Raw genomic sequence first — 19,061 nt, forward strand, 5'->3', positions numbered from 1 at the left:
CGTACTATTCCTCTCCATTCCATTCTATTTTGTTATATTCTATTCCACTCCGTTTCGTTAACCTCTTTGTTTTTGGAGATTGGGTTAGTCTTAGTAATTCTATACTTTTCCTAATTAGTTTGTTAGATGACTTGTTGATTATGATGCTAATTGTTTTAATAAAGCCTGTTTCGATTTGTTTATTTGAGATTCTTTACTAGCTTTAAGAATTTTTGAAACCGTTTGAGAGAGATTATTGAAACAATCTCTAGCATGTACATAAGCTTATTGAAACAATCTCTAGCATGTACATAAGCTGTTTTTAGCTTATTTCCATAAGCTCTTCAAGGTAGCTTATGAAAACAACTCATAACTTATATGAAAATAGTTTTGACTAAATTTTATCTTTTGTTATAGAAATAGTTTATTGCTTTAAATCGATTGAATTAGATTGTAGAAATAGTTTAGGGTTAATTATGTTTATAGTCCCTATAAAATAGCGACCTTGTGAGTTTAGTCCTTACTTAATTTTAATAGCATTTTTAGTCCCTAATTTTGTTTTTCTGCACTGAGTATTAGTCCCTACTCAATTCAAATTTGTTTAATTTATGCTTAAACTCTTAAATTTTTGAACAATTTTTTGCAGACATGTTTAGAACATTACTAAAAGTTCCTCCGCAAAAAATTATCGCAAAATTTGATTTCTACATCCAGATTTTATTACTTTTTATCTTTAACTTTTGTCGTTTTAAAAAATTCATATTTAATTCATTTCATGTCAGAAAATTCTAAATTTTAGTAAACGAACCTTTCATAGTGTTCTAATCTTGTCTTAAAAAAATCGTTCAAAAATTTAAGAGTTTAATGATAATTAATCAAACTTTGTTTTAGCAGGGACTAAAATTATAAGTAAACTTTTTTTATAGGGACTAAAAATGCTATTAAAATTAAGTAAGGACTAAATTTACAAGGTCGCTATTTTATAGGGACTAGAAACATAATTAACCCAATAGTTTATAATTAAAGTTTAGAGGGGTAGTAGAGTGTGAAATATTAGATTGAATGTGATTCTATGTAGCCTATAAATATAGATTATAAAAATATCTTAGTGCAAATATTGGCCATAATCTGAGTTATGTTTGGAGGAGCATTCTTCAAGCTAGGTTCATTGTTCGTGGGGGTGCAAGATGGATGATTGGTACTGGTAATTAAATTCCAATTCTCGATGCACCATGGTTGTTGAATGGTGGAAGTATAGACAGTAGCATAACGGGGGCACACAATGTTCGTAATTTGCTGGAAAGTAATTGTAAGCGGTGGAATGAGAACTTAATCCAGCATGTTTTCAACGATGACTTAGCTTCGTCTATTTTAAGGACACCTCTGCTAGAGCAAGTTGATAATGATCAGATTATTTGGAAGGCTGAAAAGAATGGGAAGTGTGGGGTAATCAAGTGTGAGTGATTATGTCCCACATCGACTAGGAATGGAGAAAACAAATGATATATAAGAGAGGGAACCCATAAACCCATTGCCTCAAGATTTTGGGTAAGAGTGTGGTGTTTAAGTCTCTTATGATGCTGGACGTTTGGCCCATTTCCGCCGCTCCCCGGGAGAGGGAACCCATAAACCCATTGCCTTAAGGTTTTTTGGGTAAGAGTGTGGTGTTTAAGTCTCTTATGGTCCTGGACATTTGGCTCATTGCCGCTCCCGGGACTCCCGCCGCTCCCCGGGAGAGGGAACCCATAAACCCATTACCTTAAGGTTTTTTGGGTAAGAGTGTGGTGTTTAAGTCTCTTATGGTCCTGGACATTTGGCTCATTGCCGCTCCCGGGACTCCCCAACAAGTACTCTGTTCGAAGTGCATATAGACTCCATTGCCTTAAGGTTTTTTGGGTAAAAGTGTGGTGTTTAAGTCTCTTATGGTCCTGGACATTTGGCTCATTGCCTCTCCCGGGATCCCGGGACTCCCCAACAGGAAGTACTCTGTTCGAAGTGCATATAGACTTTGTGTCTCGAAGTGTATATAGACTTTGTGTCAAAGAGTTGGCCCATTGTCGCTCCCCGAGAGAGGGAACCCATAAACCCATTGCCTTAAGGTTTTTTTGGGTAAGAGTGTGGTGTTTAAGTCTCTTATGGTCCTGGACGTTTGGCTCATTGCCGCTCCCGGGATCCCGGGACTCCCCAACAGGAAGTACTCTGTTCGAAGTGCATATAGACTTTGTGTCAAAGAGCTTATTGATATGTCTCACCTCCATAAGCCGGGCGATTGGTCAGCTATTTCGAATTTAAAGGTCCCTCCAAAGGTGAAAAACTTGGTTTGGCGCATGTGTTGCGGCTGTCTCCCAACTCGCATACGGTTGCAAGATAAAAGAGTCCATTGTCCAACCAATTGTGTGAGCTGCGATTCTGCTTATGAGGATATGGTTCATGTCATGTTCATCTGTCTTTTCACGGTTCATGCTTGGAATATGACAGGGTTGGCGCAGGAAGTCACTGCTGTTGTCCAAACTGCAGACACAACAGCTGCTATTGTTTTTCATTTGCTGAGCGTGCTGTCTGCAGATCACAAACAACGAATGGCAGCGATGTTTTGGAGCCTTTGGAAGCATCAGAATTTGAAGGTATGGGAGAACAAGAATGAGTCATGTGCTATGGTTGTGGATAGAGCTCGGGTGCTCATTGAAGAATGGCATCACGCCAACCAATCTGTTTTGGTGCAGCAAGCTTCTGCACATCCTGAACAGGTCCCTGTGCGAGATAATCACCTCTCTGCTACTCCCTCTACTGTTGTTTCCATAACAGCACTTGCACCGGCAAAGTGGCAGCGCCCCTCTTGCGGGAGACTCAAATGCAATATTGATGCAAGCTTTTCACAGTCCCTAAACAGAACAGGGATCGACATGTGTGCCCGAGATGAAGAAGGATCTTTTGTGCTCGCCAAAACCATGAATTTTCCGGATGTTCATGCGGTTGATGTTGGAGAGGCCTTGGGCTTATATCATACGTTAGAGTGGTTGAGTGGCATGCATTTTGATAATGTCGACTTTGAAGTGGACTCTAAAACTACACAAATGGCTATTTACACGCGCAAGGATGATGTTTCTGAGTTCGGTATGTTATTAAAGCATGTCGCAACATCTTTTCCACAAGATTCACAAACTCTCGGGTGGAGTTTATTGGGAGACAAGCAAATGAGGTTGCTCATGTCTTGGCAGGAGAGACCACATTATTAGCTAGTTCCACTATTTATTATCATGCACCCCTATTGTATTGACAATATTATCTTTAATGAAATGCTATAAACAACCTTCCTTAAAAAAAAAATATTATAACAGGATTTTGTTGCGTTATAACTTGTAATTACCATGTGATAGTTAATAACAGAATCCAAACTAACTAATATAGATGCTGTTAGAGCTAAGCTAAGCTAACATAATTTTGTAGCTACAGAGTTATGATGCTAATCGATATCTGAAATGCTATACCAATTATTTTTATATGTAGTTATTTCTCAATGTTGTCCAATAGTTCAATATTAAACCTTTTTACTAGATTTATAAACACACATCACATGTTTGTTCATCTTAAAATGCACTTGGAGATTTATCCATTTCTATTGTTCACGTTTACTATCTTCCTGTTTAGAATTGCATATGTCTTGTGGTAAATCATTTGGAGATTGGGTTAGTCTCCTAGTAAATTCATGCTTTTCATAATTAGTTGTTAGACTAAATTGGACTTGTTGATTATGTTAGTTATTGTTTTAGCAAAAGAATGTTTTGATTTGTTTACTTGAGTTTCTCTGCTAGCCTAAGAATTTAAGAGATTGTTTGTGAGAGATTGTTGAAACAACTTATAGCATATACATAAGCTATTTTTAGCTTTTCTTTTCCTTAGTTGTCCAACGTTGCTTATTAAATTGTAGTAGTGGCTTATTAAATTGAGAAATTATATTTGTACAACCATTTGTGACAACTTTTTGGACAACTTTCTCTCTCATACTCACATGTTGTTCTTTTTATCTCTCTTCCTTTTTCTCTTTCCATTGTTTTTGACCAATAAGAAGAGAGAGAAACAAGGTTGTGATGAAAGTTGTCTTGAAATAGATGTACATATATCACTACTCTATTAAATTTTACTCAAAAACTTGAGAAAAGAAACTTCCTACGACCTAGCCTTTTGAAGGTACTTCTTGAGACCGCGAGGCATAAAAAAGTTCTAGCCACACAATATTATTAGGTGAAATTTGATTTTAAGTGTTCAATCGTTTGTTGCATGTGTTTTCGAATTTACATGTCCATGTCCATGTGCTTTTTGATTTTTCTCTCTCCTTCCAAGTTTGCATCATTTCTTGATTGGGTGTTCGTACTTTTGTTTAAAATAACGCTGTTCATGCTAAACGAAGGAAATCGTTGAAAAATAATGTTGATTTAATGAGTTCTCGTTTTTCATCAAATTAATGGGTTCATGTTAGTCATCAAATAATGTTGATTTTTTCTTTAAGTTAGTGTCATCAAATTAAGAAACATGCTGAAATTGTTGAATATAATGTTGATTATAATCTTGCTTTTGAACAATTTTATCTGCTACTTTAATTTACTATATTTAATATTGAATTTTCCCGTGGTTTTGTTTATGATATATTTGGAGCTTTTTATAGTTTGGTAAAATGTGGACAAATCATTCTAACAAAATGCAAAAGAATACGATGAGTATAAACGTTGTTCCCAAAAATGTTGGTGACACAACTTATACCAATACTTTTGTTGGAGGATTTGCTTGGGAAACTAAAATCGACACACTAAAAAGGACATGACTTTGTAATTAGTCCTTACTTTTTTACTCGTATAATTTGTTTCCTTATTCTATTCCAATTAACCACTTTATTTTTAATCTCTTCTATATAAATCTGATTTATTATATGATGCATTTTTTTCGAAAACCTATCGATATATCACAACAATATGTGGGGTTGACATGTGTGATGTTTGTTAGGGTTTAACATGTGTAACTTTAATCATGTATTTTTATTGAAGCATGCTCGACGAGGTAGAAGAGAATCGAAAGCTAAGTAATATGACAGTAGGGGGTCTAAAACATGTGTAATTTCCTAACGAAACTAGTTACAAACCCGTGCTTCGCACGGGTTGAATAACGTATCTTGTAAAAAAATTGTTCCAAATGAAAAATGAGCAAATTAATGAATATTGCACAAACTCGGATATTCTAAATAAATCACTTTTACTGTATTTTTAAAAAACTTTGTTATAAAGGATAAATGGGCAAATTAAGAGAAATAGCTGCATTTTTCTAAGAAATTGATGTCGTTCATAAATGTGAAAATCAAGCAAGCATATTGCACAAATCTCAGCTATATGTACATTTCTAAAACATTTACCAAAGCATTATAAAGATTTGCTGTAGGAAAAGAGCATGTTCTATTTTGTTCAAGAGATTAGGAAAACAAACATTATAATTAACATGATACTAATTGGAACCAATGAAGGAACCAACAATGTGCAGATTAACGTTACATAATAGTTAGGTTTATAAAAGAAACTGCAAGTGTCATAGACTAACCAAAAAGGGATTTTTGCCAATATTTACATCAGACAAAATGAAAAGAACAAATGGCATCCCAAAGTCAAGATAGTTTACGATTACAGTCCAAAGCGATACGCCAAAATAGTAGAAGTTCAAATAGTTCAACGGCAAAGATCTACTTTGGAATAACTCAAACGTGCAAGTTCTTCAGTGACTTTTCGAGATCAAAGATGAGCTTACCACTTTCTTCCATCACACGTTCTCTACAGAAATTGAACCACTGCCCACCCAAGTATTTTTCATAGCTTGCTCTTTCGGCGGTAATGAGGCGACACTTATACTTTCTATGCGTCTGGTCATCAATGAGAGTGATTGTTTTGGGCTTTTCTTTCAAAATTGTTCTTGACACCTCGTTTGAGAAATGCTAAACAGAGAAATAACTGCAATATTAGTCTAATGCATATTAACATGGATAAGATGTATGCGAATATAGTTACATATAATTTATAAAATGAAGGTAGCATAACTGATTTTAAGCTAAAGAAAATGTACCATGACTTCTAATTTATATTCCTATAAGTCTAGATAAATGCATGCATGTGGATTATATGTACCCCGTTGGCCAATTAACATTGTTGAAACAAATGAAAATTTAGCATCACTCACGCATGTACATTTATAGCTAGCACCATTTGACATTGATGTCTTCGAATATTTGGTGCAACTCTCATAATACCATCCAAACTGGTTAGGATTGAATTTAGTTTTTTCCAAATAGTGATGTAGTATGTATCCTAACACAAATTATGCACATGAAATAAAGAATAATGCAATATGTATTTTTAATTTGTGCGTAAAAAAAACTCAAAGCATGTTTGTGCATAAAAAAACAGACCTTGACTAAGTTTATAAATTCAGCAATTGGCCTAACTTGAGACAGATTGAAAAAATCGTCGTACGAAGTACGTTGAGAAGAAGTCGAACTCTGACTTAAGTTCTGACTGAAGCTTTGACTCTGAGCTTGAGAAGTGTTAAGGTCACGACAACAATTCAAGAAACATGGTCAAAAAATAATCAAATCAGATTGTGAAATAATAAGTTACTCTAACATTGTATTGTGAAATCATAATGCAAACTTACTAAGTCTTAAACTTCTCAACAATTGGATGATGTAGGTTGATGAGCAACCTCAAACCTGACCAATTGTTACATATATTTGGGTTGCCATTGGCTACAAAATGGAAGCAAAGAACTCAAAGTAAATAGATGGTAAATGATAAAGCTACAAAGTATTTTTTCAATAGTGTTACATCAACCATATTCCCGCTGGATAAGGAAATACATCTTTCAGGTCATTATCAAACTTTAAAAAAATACTGTCATCTGATGCTGACAAATTAGAAGATAATACATTTTATCTTTCAACACAATGTTCGTACATGGTTTCTTTCCAGTCCCAATTGGTTGTCTTGACAATCTCATGAAGAAACCCGATGATTTCTTAAAAAAAAAAACATCTATAAGAACATTATAATCGGAGAAAACACAGAAATAAAATAAAGCACATAATTATATCATATAAAACGTCAGTTTTGAATTTTCCATCTTGAATTTCCTTAAATGACTTCAAGCAAAATTTATGAGTAAGAACGTTAGTTAACTTGTCATATTTCTGCACCTTTTTACCAGAACCAAAAACAACCTAAAAAGGATTAAATGCAATGTCATTATCAAACTCATGACAATTATACAAAGTATAAGTCTTGTTTTCCTCGATCAAAGTCTTCCAATGCTCCAATTCTCTATATCGAGTTATTACATGAACTCGATCACCCTAAATCCAAGAAAGAAACCAAAAAATATAAATAAATCAAAATGTACACTAATAAGTAACATTGATAAATCAGAAAGGAAATTACAACAAATCTTAACTAACTCATCTAACCTTTGCATCACAAATAATGAGCTTCATATGTTGATTCTCATTACTACCAGTCACAATCCAAGAATCTAGCACTCCAAATCCTATTTTCCAAATGTCCAAATCATTTTTGAGATCCTTAATGTAGTCATAATCCATTGACATTGAAAGTCCTATACGGAAATACAATAATACATCATTTAATTTTATTCCCTTTGTTCATTCTGATATAGAAAGAAGCTAACATATTTCTATCTGATCAATTTTTGTATTATCAAATCAACCTGATCTTAAATGCACAAATTTCTGTATCATCAATTTTCTAGACCTCAATGATATGACCAAAACAAATTTACACCAATCAACTTTCTTACGGCTCAATGATATAGGAAAGAATAAACCAAATATGAAAATTGTTACAGCTTTAGGATTACTCACAAAAACAAAAATATCCCACATGCATCATTTTTTTCAACTACAGTACCAGAAGCTAAAATAACAATTGTGTCAAAACCTTACCATGGCTAAAATTCAATCATCATGACACTATACTCCACATAACAAAGGAATATTTTTCTACTGCCATGCAACATAACAATTTATGGTACATAATCCACTAACAATTGAAAAAAAAACAAAAAACTAAAACCATTAACATTAAAATGCAGAATCGTGAAAAAAAAGAGGAAGAAAACTACCTATGATGAAGAAAAAAACTAAAACAGTGTCGAAAAATGAACCCCTCAAGCCATAAAAATCAGTCAACTCAAGTCATGCATGGTCTCAGAACCATGAAAAAAAGGAAGAAAATGACCTCTTATGAAGAAGAAAGTGAAACAGTGTTCCAAGTTGAACTTAGATACCGTTTGGCCAAGATTTTTTACGGTCTAAAAGTTACTTCAAAACAAAGTTAAAATAAAGGTCTTTAAGAAAGAAGCTAAAGTTGTTTGGTTTCTTTGTTTTTTTTAGTTTTAAAGCTATTTTTAAGTTAAATGTTGTTTGGCAAAATATTGTACAAACTTTGATTTTTTTTTTATGGTGTACGGGGTTCGAACCCCGGACTTGGCATATATTTATGCATTGTTCATATCAACTGAGCTAAGCTCACGAGAAAAAAAACTTTGAATTTATTATGAATTAACAAAATAAATAAAAAAATGTATAAAATATTTTCTGAAGGCTAAAAATATTAAAAAATAAAAGATATTGTTTTTTACAAATACTATATTTACTCAATAACGTTTATTTTGTGTAACATGAATACAAATTTGTATGATCATATAAATGACTTGTTAAATTTTGAATAGAAGAAACAATTTAAGGAGCCTGAAATAATAACATAAATAATATTAAAATAGTTGGTTTTTTCTATTTCAATTATACTCTATAACAAATTTCGTTATAAGAATACCATATTTTTGGTGTCTTTCAAAAATATAAGAATTTATATTATATGATATTATATTTGTTACATTGTTGGTGTCATGAAAACATATATGTTAAGTTTTTTTAATAAGAAAAATATATGCATAGTTTGTTACAATATGAAAGTGCAATATATATATATATATATATATATATATATATATATATATATATATATATATATACAAGTATAATTTTTTTAGGCATCTATACCTTTTTTGAAGAAAAGACATCTACAATTTTACTTTTAATTAAAATCAAAATTTTATAAAAATAATCATATGCATTATGCAACGCCAAAAAAAATTATAAGCATTAGCGTAACAAAAAATAGACACACATAAAGTATTACTCTAAACGCTAATGTGTGTGTATATATTAGCGAGGTTGAAGAAAGAAAATAAAAATATTTGGTATCATTAAATGACAGCATGAATAAAAATATTTGTGAGGTTGTGATGATTAAACGATATTGAAATTAAATATATAAGTGATAAAAAGATAATAAAACTCCTTTGAAAAGAATGTAATAAAATTAAATGAAACCTGCTTAAAAAAATTAAATAGAACGGTTAAAAAAAATTAAATGAAAGAAAAAACATATTTGAAATATAATAACAAAAAATAAAAGAAAAGGTTCCCAACGTGAATTGAAGAGAGATGCTTGTGAAATAAATTGTCCAGAAGTAGTTTTTTGAAGTAGCATTCAACAACTTTTGGCCAAAGCTCATTCCACTCAATTTTATACATTAAAAAAAGTATCTTTTTTAGTAAGTACTTAATTGATATTGTATTTGGTCTAACTTCTCCTTAAAAACGTAGAGAAGTTGGAAAAAAGTCGGGTCAAACGATACCTTAATCTTCCACAACGACAATGTAGAAGCAACTGAATTTAAGATTATTTTTATTCTTATAAAATAAATATAAAATAAAAAAGAAAATAATATAAAATAAATATAGAATTATGAGGTGGCACTCTCCAAGGTTAATGAATTATGAAATTACCAAATTGCCCCTCCTAGGGGTAAAATTGGAAATTCTCATGACATCAATTTTAATAAATAGTTAATAGACAACCATGAGAGGTGTCTGGGCATTTCACAGAGTTGATAATAGCTTCTCTAAAGGGTATTCGTCCACAAGCTAACTTGTATTCATCAACATGTAAATAGATCAAGATGTTGGCGCGTGCATCAATAAGCTAACTTTGTATTCATCAACATGTAAATAGATCAAGAGCTAACTTTTAGATCCTTACCATATTTATGTGTGTTTCTTGTCTTTGTTTAGTTCTTTGAAAATCCAACTCTTTGATGATAATCATTCTGCTGGAATTTATCAGCCTTATAATATCACGTTTTGATTGTTTGTAGTTTTTTTTTTTTTTTGGGTTAATTAAGTTTTTAATCCCTATAAATATTCACAGTTTTGTTTTTAGTCCCTACAAAATAAAATCACACTTTTTAGTCCTTGTTACATTTTCCTTAGGCATTTTAGGACAAAAAATGTTGACGGAAATTTTTGACAGGGACTAAAAATGTTGATGAAAATTTTTATAGGGACTAAAAACTGTGATTTTATTTTGAAAGGACTAAAAACAAAATTATGAATATTTACAGGGACCATTTACTTAATTAACCCTTTTTTTTTGTGACGACATAATTTTTTTAAAAGAGTTATGGACTTGTAGTGATTTTTTTTTAAGGATATTGTAGTGGTTTATTTGACTGTAGTCCTAGCGTTGTTTGTGAGGTTCTGCTCTGATATTGCTTGTTCTGCCTTGTAGTGCAAACGTTTTGTTCCTACCATTTGCTCTTGATTACTACTAATTTAAAGCTTTTGATGACACCCAGAGCTTGGTATAGTCCTCTTGATCGTGTTAATTATTTTTCTATGGCAAAAGAGATGTGTCGGAGTTAGCCGTGGTATAACACTGTAGAACTTTTTTTAAATATGTTTCCGCAGCTTGCTATAAAATTATTAAGTTGTGCGAAAACGATGTAAAAGATTTTTGAAACAAACATTGTAATTAAAAGAAAGTTGTAAAGCTCACATTGTAAATATCAAGAGTGATATAAGAAAAGGACTAGTTGAGAAAACACCAAATCTCAACTACATAGGGAAAATCACACAGCATTGTGGAGACTGAAGTAGTTCATATTGGATGAAAATGAATAACTTTATGTATGTGATTCTCTTATTCGCCTTCTTTAATTACCAATCTCACAAATTTGTCACTTGCTATATTCATTAGTTATTATTTATTGCTAACTAACTAACCTAATTCAAGGAAGCACTTGAGAAGTTTTATTGCAAAACTTTTAACAAGTCACGATTTAAACCCGCACTTTTGTGTGACTTTACTTTTTACTTCACAAACAACAACAACCACCAAAACTCATCCCATTAAATAGAGTTGTCTACATGGATCAAAAGTAAAACAAAGTGAAAGAAAAACATAGAATCTAAAGAATCTGCCTTTTTTTTTTGGTTTTGTTACCATCTTAAGAATCTGCTCTAAGATAATCTTGTGTATTTCATTATATAATTATGAATTTATATAGTACAACAAAATTTAACTAACTTTTAACAGAAATCAAACAAAAACCCGACTTAGGGAAAGGAAATGATTGGCCAAAGCCCAATCTTTGAGTACATGGTAATAACCCACTATATATTCCTAATAACATCATTAATTATAAGGTAAATAATCCTTAATATTTCAAAACATGGCAAACTATCTATAAGAATCAAGCAAATTTGCCTTATTGATGGCATGCCTTGCTATGTATGTAGGCTTTTTTGCCCACCTTAAGGTTTACGTGTTATAACAATATTCTAACTCTTTCATTAAAAAAAATAGCATTTTAACTAGTTCTATATATATTGAACTATTTTAATAGCTCAATAAAAAAGGACAATGAATTTTATTATAATCTTAGATATATCTAGGTGAAATATCCTAAACAGGTTGAATCTCCAAATTATTATGTTCATCCTTTGTAGAAGAACTTTCCTTTGTAGAAGAACTTGCAGATGATGTAGATTCATTGTTCAAATCAGATTTAATCTCTTGAACTGGAGGAGGATTGGTAATAGTTCCATCAGTGTTAGTATTATCAGATGATAGATGGTTCTTCATCTCTCGATGCTCTTGACATATAGCACACCAATGCAAACAACAGTGTACCATGCAAGGATCACATGGTGAGTCCTGAGAAAGAATTACAAAATTAGTCATCAACAACATTATGCTAGTTACACCACACCCCTTCTAGTTAAAATAAAACCTATAGTTCATGACTATAGTAACTAGTAACCATGTTTCATAAGATATAGAAGAATTAAGCAAACAACATTTTAGATTTTTTTTTTTTTCTGACCCTATTGCCAAAAAAAATGAAATATTTGACCCCCTTTGAAAATTATTTACCAAAATGACCCACTTTCAAGTTTTTTTTGTCATCTAGTGGGCTCATTACAGCCATTTCAAATGGCGGTAATGGCAGAAACTGACATGTGTCATCTGCCAGCCGCCATTTTCTGTCAAATGAAATGCTGCCACGTGTCAACCAAAAGAGGGGCGCTGGCTGATGGAAAAATTAAGAATATTTTTCAAAAACTGCCTCCACCCAGAATCGAACAGGGGACAGTTCAGTCCACCAACATCCACCAACAAACGCTCGACCAACTGAGCTGCTCACACTCGTTGTTTTTATTTCAGCGATATAATATATATAGTAAACCTATACAATAAAACTTATTTGTTGTTATTTTTTTTTAATTTACATTTTAAGTGACATTAAATAAATTCCTTCAAAAAAAAAAAAAGTGACATTAAATAAATTAAATTTGAAACCTTTCAAGCTACACATGAAAAATAAAAAATTATTTAAAAAAAAGTATATGAGATTTAAAAAATAAAGTATATGAAAATAAACAAAATATAAATAGAACTTATTAAAATAGAACTCATTAAAAAAAACAAAATGGTTAAATTAAAATAGAACTTATTTGGTGTTATTTTTGAGGTTACATTTTTTTTTTTTGAGCAAATTTTTGAGGTTACATAAAATAGAATACATTACACTCGTTACATAAAATATAACGAGCGAAATGAATATATTTCTATTTTAATTTAACCATTTTGTTTTTTTTTTAATTTGCATTTTAAGTGACGTTAAATAAATTAAATTTTGCCACTGGAAGCTTCACAAATTCAACTAATTGGTAAAATCCTTCACTTCTTTTTCTTCATTTTTTTTATTTTTCATATACTTTATTTTTTAAATCTCATATACTTTTTTTTAAATAATTTTTTATTTTTCATGTGTAGCTTGAAAGGTTTCAAATTTAATTTATTTAATGTCACTTTTTTTTTTTGAAGGAATTTATTTAATGTCACTTAAAATGTAAATTAAAAAAAAATAACAACAAATAAGTTTTATTGTATAGGTTTACTATATATATTATATCGCTGAAATAAAAACAACAAGTGTGAGCAGCTCAGTTGGTCGAGCGTTTGTTGGTGGACTGAACTGTCTCCTGTTCGATTCTGGGTGGAGGCTGTCAGAATTTTTTGAAAAAAATTCTTAATTTTTCCATCAGCCAGCGCCCCTCTTTTGGTTGACACGTGGCAGCATTTCATTTGACAGAAAATGGCGGCTGGCAGATGACACATGTCAGTTTCTGCCATTACCGCCATTTGAAATGGCTGTAATGAGCCCACTAGATGACAAAAAAAACTTGAAAGTGGGTCATTTTGGTAAATAATTTTTAAAGGGGGTCAAATATTTCATTTTTTTTGGCAATAGGGTCAGAAAAAAAAAAATTTCCAACATTTTAAGGTGCGTGTTTAGATTGACGGTGAGTTTGACAAAATCAGATGACACTGTTATTGTATTGAAGCTCTCTATTATCAAAATTACGATTCCACACCTTGATTTTGCCAAATTCACCATGAATTGAAACATGCACGAAACAAAAACAAGATTTAAAATTTGTAAAAAAGATTGAGATGTCACCATAAAAATCCAAAATTTATGAACAAATGGGAAGAAAAAAAAAATCCAAAATTTGACAATAGTTAATTTAATCAATGAAAAATCATTTCATAAACACTTAAATGAACAACCGAAAAAAATTACTTTCAGAAATTTGAATTCATATTACTAAGAATTTGAAGCAAATAAATCACCTTTAAATGATATTTCTTTTGAAGAGATTGTCGAAAGAGACCAGTATAAATACCACACATCCACCAAGAGAAAAAAAGGCCTTCAGCAATGAGAAATGATGTCTCAGGATCAATTCCATTGAGAAATGCTGTTGCTACTGCAAGTGCGATTCCACCTTCAACACAAATTGCATGACAAACACATCCGTTGGTCCAAGGAATGTCATCATTAATTGCTTCAATGTTTCTTCCAAATTGAACACATGGACAGAACAGTCCTGTCCAACCTTCAACACAATTGCATCATCAAAATTCATCATTGTTGTTATTAGAACAACTAGTAGCATAAGATTAAATAAGAGAATGAAAGTAAAAGACAATCAGGGGCGGATCCATATTGGGTCCAAACGGAGCTATAGCTCCACATGCTTTTCCTTTTTTTATTTTATTTTTTATAATAGATAAAACGCAGCAGTAGAATACTGAATTTTTACGGTGTGTTTCATGTTTGAGTCTTGCAAAGTCATTTGTAGCTTTTGATGTGAACCGATTATTGAGGATGGCTGAGTTTTATCCAGATGATTTTATAGATGTGCCGAAAGTGGCGTTACGCACTCAACTTAAGAATTATGTTACATATGATCGATCTGACCCAAAATTTACTAAGTTGAAAGGGCTTTCAGATCTTTGTGCAAAACTTCTGGAAACAAATAAGTGCAACACATTTGCTATGGTTTATAAACTTTTGAAGTTGTCTTTGCTCTTGCCGATAGCAACTGCAAGTGTTGAACGTGTTTTTTCAGATATGAAAGTTGTGAAGAGTAACCTATGTAACAAAATGGGTGATCAGTGGCTAAATGACCGTCTTGTAACTTATATATAGAAAGAGATGTTCTTTTAAAAATTAGCAATGGTGTCGTTTTTGCTCATTTTCAACAAATGGATAGAAGACGATGATGTCATTTTAGCTCATTTTCAACAAATGGATAGAAGACGGTTCTCATTGTAATGTATTGTATCAAATAATATTATTTCTTATTTTTAATATAGTTTGCATTATTGTTTCTTTCAAATTTTAGCTCCACATATACCTAAAGTTTGGATCCGTGAAGACAATGAACACACATATTGGTTAACTCAGTTCGGCCATTGGTGTCTGAATTAGGGTTTCAATTTTACAAGCAATATATATAGTACTACTACATTTAAATATATTTTTTAATTATTTAACCATCCATGTTTATTGTTTTCCAAAATCTTCTCAAACCTTCTCGTTTCTGACAAAGGTCTACACCACAATCTCTAACTACGATTGCGACCACAATATAAAGATTTCCGAGATCTTAGCAACTACATCGCAATTGCAGTTGCATCATCATCTTTCTACATTTGGCCACAATATTAAGTTTCGCAACTAAACGCAATTGCACTACAACTACAATTTAGAACTATGCACTGCAATACCTGCATACGCATTAAGATTAATTATCATGGATCACATGATAATGCTTGAGAGAAGAATGTAGTATCAATGTTTTAAACATATGAGTAAGTTTTGATGATGGAAAAATAGAGAAATCTTACAGCTATCAATATCTTCGACACAACCACATATTCCAGTTGTCCAATCTTCATCAGCTGGAGGTTGGTAGGCTTCAGGTAAAACTTGTCCACATTCAAGACATCTACGAGCATTTAACTACAAAAATAGAATATCAATCATCAATGAGATGAATGCAAATAAAAAACTCTATATCATAATACAAATATTTGTAAGAAACATGAAAGTAATAAATAACTAAAATAGGTAGATTACCTGAATATCAATGGGTTGGTTAAGCTCTCCAGGAGTAATGTCTTGAAATGGTGCTTGTTCTTTATCTTTGGTCAATTTCACATACCTTGACCTATTGTCTCCCATGTTATTGCCACCTTTTGTAATAACAAAAAATTATACTTGAAAAGAATAACATTTTAAATTTAAAATAACTATATTAAACGTAGAGATAAGATTAAAAGTGACAACAAAAAGGAAACTCACACATACAAAAACAAACTCGGTTGGATCGTCTTCCACAATGCAACAAAAACAATTATTGTAAAAATTTTCTAGTTATATTTTTTTTTTCGTTTCATTGTTGCACCATGGAGGATCCGAATCCGACAAACACAATACACAATGCATATATAATAGAATGAATATTATAGATCGTGGAAGAAGGTAATATGAGAGTGAAATCATGGCGAGATACCTGAAATGGTAGGAAGAGATGATCTAAATCTAAAAGTGTTGGAATTTGTGGGACAAAATGTTGTTTGATGTTGAATGAATGGTTATCTTGATGTTATTGTTGCATATCACATTCTTGTCATGCTTTTCGCAACTATTTCTCAAGCATCAATTAAAGAACATGCTTGTTTTTTTTATGTTCATATGTGTTTTATATTTTTTACTATTTTTCATCTTTTTATTGCAACATATACCACATCTTTTTAGACAATATGTTTTCAGATAAAATGTGTTACTTTCTATAATTGGTAATTTGCGTAAAGATTGAGATCAAGTTATAGGCGAATTCTAAGGTAGGAGACCAGTTCATACCTCTGACCATAGGAGACCACTTACCATTTGAATAAAAAGATCCATCCACTAATACCATAGATTTCCTACACAAAAGTTTTTGTGTTATCCTCTCTCTTTTATATGTTTAGATATTTTAAATTGCTTGTCCTTACACTGCAACCAAAACTTGATTTATGGGCAGTCAAAAGCTCATGAAAGAAGTTGTTGGTCTCTATCGCAAGGTAATACGCGCTCGAGGGGTGAATAGCGTTTAAAAGTTTATCGAATTTTTAGCAATAATGATTTTTCAAAAACAAAGATGACTAATTGGATTTGTGAGAGATTCAATGGTAATGACAAAAGTAATAAAGCATTGTAGTAATAATAAGATTCACTAATAATTGCACTACTAGAAAATATACATTTCACAACAGGATTTCCACATCAGTGGTAAAATACCTGATGTGAAACGTAACACTGTGGAGTATTCACATCAGTGGAGTAAATGCCTGAAGGGAAAACTAGTGAACTGAAGCTTTTTCACATCAGTGGAAATAATATCTGTAGAGAAATATAAATGCGGTGGCATTTTTGAAATTTGGATGAACTATGTTGGACATCAGTCACATAATACATGTGGGGAAAAACATGTGTCACTTTTACAATTTTCACTTTCCCTTTCCCTTTCACGTTTTCACACTTACCCTCTTCATTGAGAAAATGTTTTCGTCTTCCCTCTTCGCAGAGAAACCGTGAAAGCAATCTCTTCTCCCAAACTCAATCAATCACTCACACAAACATTTTCGTTTTCCCTCTTCACTCAAAAAATCCAACGGCAAACCCTTCCCCAAAAATCGAACATCTCAAATCAATTTGAATCACCATCTCTTGTTCAAAAAAAAAATTTGAATCCCCATCTCACTTGTTGAGCATGAACCTCAATCTGAATCACTCACTCAATCTCGATGTAAATCGCCGACTCACTCGTTGAAATCTGAATCAGGTGAATCGCAGACTCACATCTTGTTCTTATTTCTCTCACTCACACGTTTTGGTTTTCTCTCAATCTGACCACTCACTCACTCGTTTAACTCTGAAACAGGATTCACACTTGTTGAACTCTGAACTTTGAATCAAATCTTTCTCTCACTCACTCATTCTGGCTTTCTCTCATTCACTCGAATCTCTCGCCAGGTCGATGTCCTTCAATTCAACATCTGAATCAGGTGAGTCTTCAGATCTAATGAATTACAATTTCACTCTAGTAATTTGTTTGTTTACACTTTGAAGTTAGATGTTTGAATTTGTTAATTGTTTATTTCTCATATACGGTTTGTTTTTTTGTTACATAGAGAACACAATATATCATTGAATTTAAAGTTAATACCTTGCATTTATAACTTGATTTGAGTTTAGTCTTACAAATGCTAACAGATGTGCATTTGGTAAGCATGCTTTTTGCTGAATTAAATTTTATTTTCATTGCATTTGGTAGTTAGAACTTGTCTATCATCGAGCATTTGAAGACCTGAAACACAATCGCTTACTATTTATGTAATATTTGTGAAAATCTGTAAATTCATTCAAGGCAATTATAAACATGCTTTTGTGCTTCGTGTTTATTAGAACTCTGAAGTATTTTAGTGTACGATGTAAATTAATAGTTGACAACATATTATAGGATGTGTAAACTATGGGGTAAATGATAAGAATGTACGTATTATTATTATTGAATGAACAACAACAAGACACAAACTCATGGATTTTCTACGTGAGGTTTATGGTTTCTGTGATATATTTTTTTAATCTGAAGCTGTGTATATTCGAGTAACGCAATGTGGTTAGATTTTTATATTATAGTTTGATAAGAATTTTCCGAATTCTAAATTTTTTTGATAAGTTAAGGTTGTTGGAATGATTGAACATGTGTACATGTATTCTGAATTAAGTTCCCTGAATTGAAAAGTATTTGTCTGATAAGGCCTTTTGTTGGAACATTTTCTTTTTGAATTTGAAGCTATATGTGTTATCTCATTATACTTGGTACTTTCTGAATCAAGTGGGACGTATGTCTCTAGACTGCACTTGTCTGAGTTCATTGAAGCTGCTTTCCTTTTCACATTGTGTCTGAGTGTGACAAAGCATCATGCACCACTTAGGAGATGCTACTACTAGTGAGTCTAGTCGTCAATTGTGTGCCCAGTTTTGGTTGGTGTTGTCTGATATGATCTATAAACAATTGATGTGAGATTGTTTTAAAGTATGCTTATTCTAGAAAAATAATCAACATGATTAATCATCTAATTGAATGCGTGGCATACATAATGGCATTTTTTGAATTCTAGAGCTGTTTTTCATAATGACCTTGTCTAATTAAGGTACACATAATTTGTACTACCAATTTGATGATATTTTATTGGCTATCACATGTTTTATGACTTCAACTTATT

The 19,061-nt window shown here is 31.9% G+C and overlaps 2 protein-coding genes across 2 annotated transcripts; one reads left to right on the plus strand and one right to left on the minus strand.

The window, feature by feature from the left end:
* The first annotated feature begins 2,114 nt into the window (after window positions 1–2,114).
* On the plus strand, window positions 2,115–3,215 carry LOC146906330 (uncharacterized). The gene has a single exon (XM_085728794.1). The coding sequence runs from the start codon at window positions 2,115–2,117 to the stop codon at window positions 3,213–3,215; it is 1,101 nt and encodes a 366-aa protein (XP_085584920.1).
* An 8,353-nt stretch (window positions 3,216–11,568) lies between these two features.
* LOC146906331 (cell number regulator 6-like) lies at window positions 11,569–16,530 on the minus strand. Its single transcript, XM_085723587.1, has 5 exons — window positions 16,301–16,530; window positions 15,865–15,980; window positions 15,633–15,747; window positions 14,070–14,335; window positions 11,569–12,086 (listed from the first exon to the last, which is right to left on the minus strand). The coding sequence occupies exons 2-5, from the start codon at window positions 15,967–15,969 to the stop codon at window positions 11,835–11,837; spliced, it is 738 nt and encodes a 245-aa protein (XP_085579713.1). The 5' UTR covers window positions 15,970–15,980; window positions 16,301–16,530; the 3' UTR covers window positions 11,569–11,834.
* Between the last annotated feature and the right edge of the window lie 2,531 nt (window positions 16,531–19,061).

This window comes from Medicago sativa, chromosome 7 (assembly GCF_051527215.1).
Source record: "Medicago sativa cultivar Bolivia chromosome 7, Bolivia_mono, whole genome shotgun sequence".
In the NCBI taxonomy this organism is placed as follows: domain Eukaryota; kingdom Viridiplantae; phylum Streptophyta; class Magnoliopsida; order Fabales; family Fabaceae; genus Medicago; species Medicago sativa.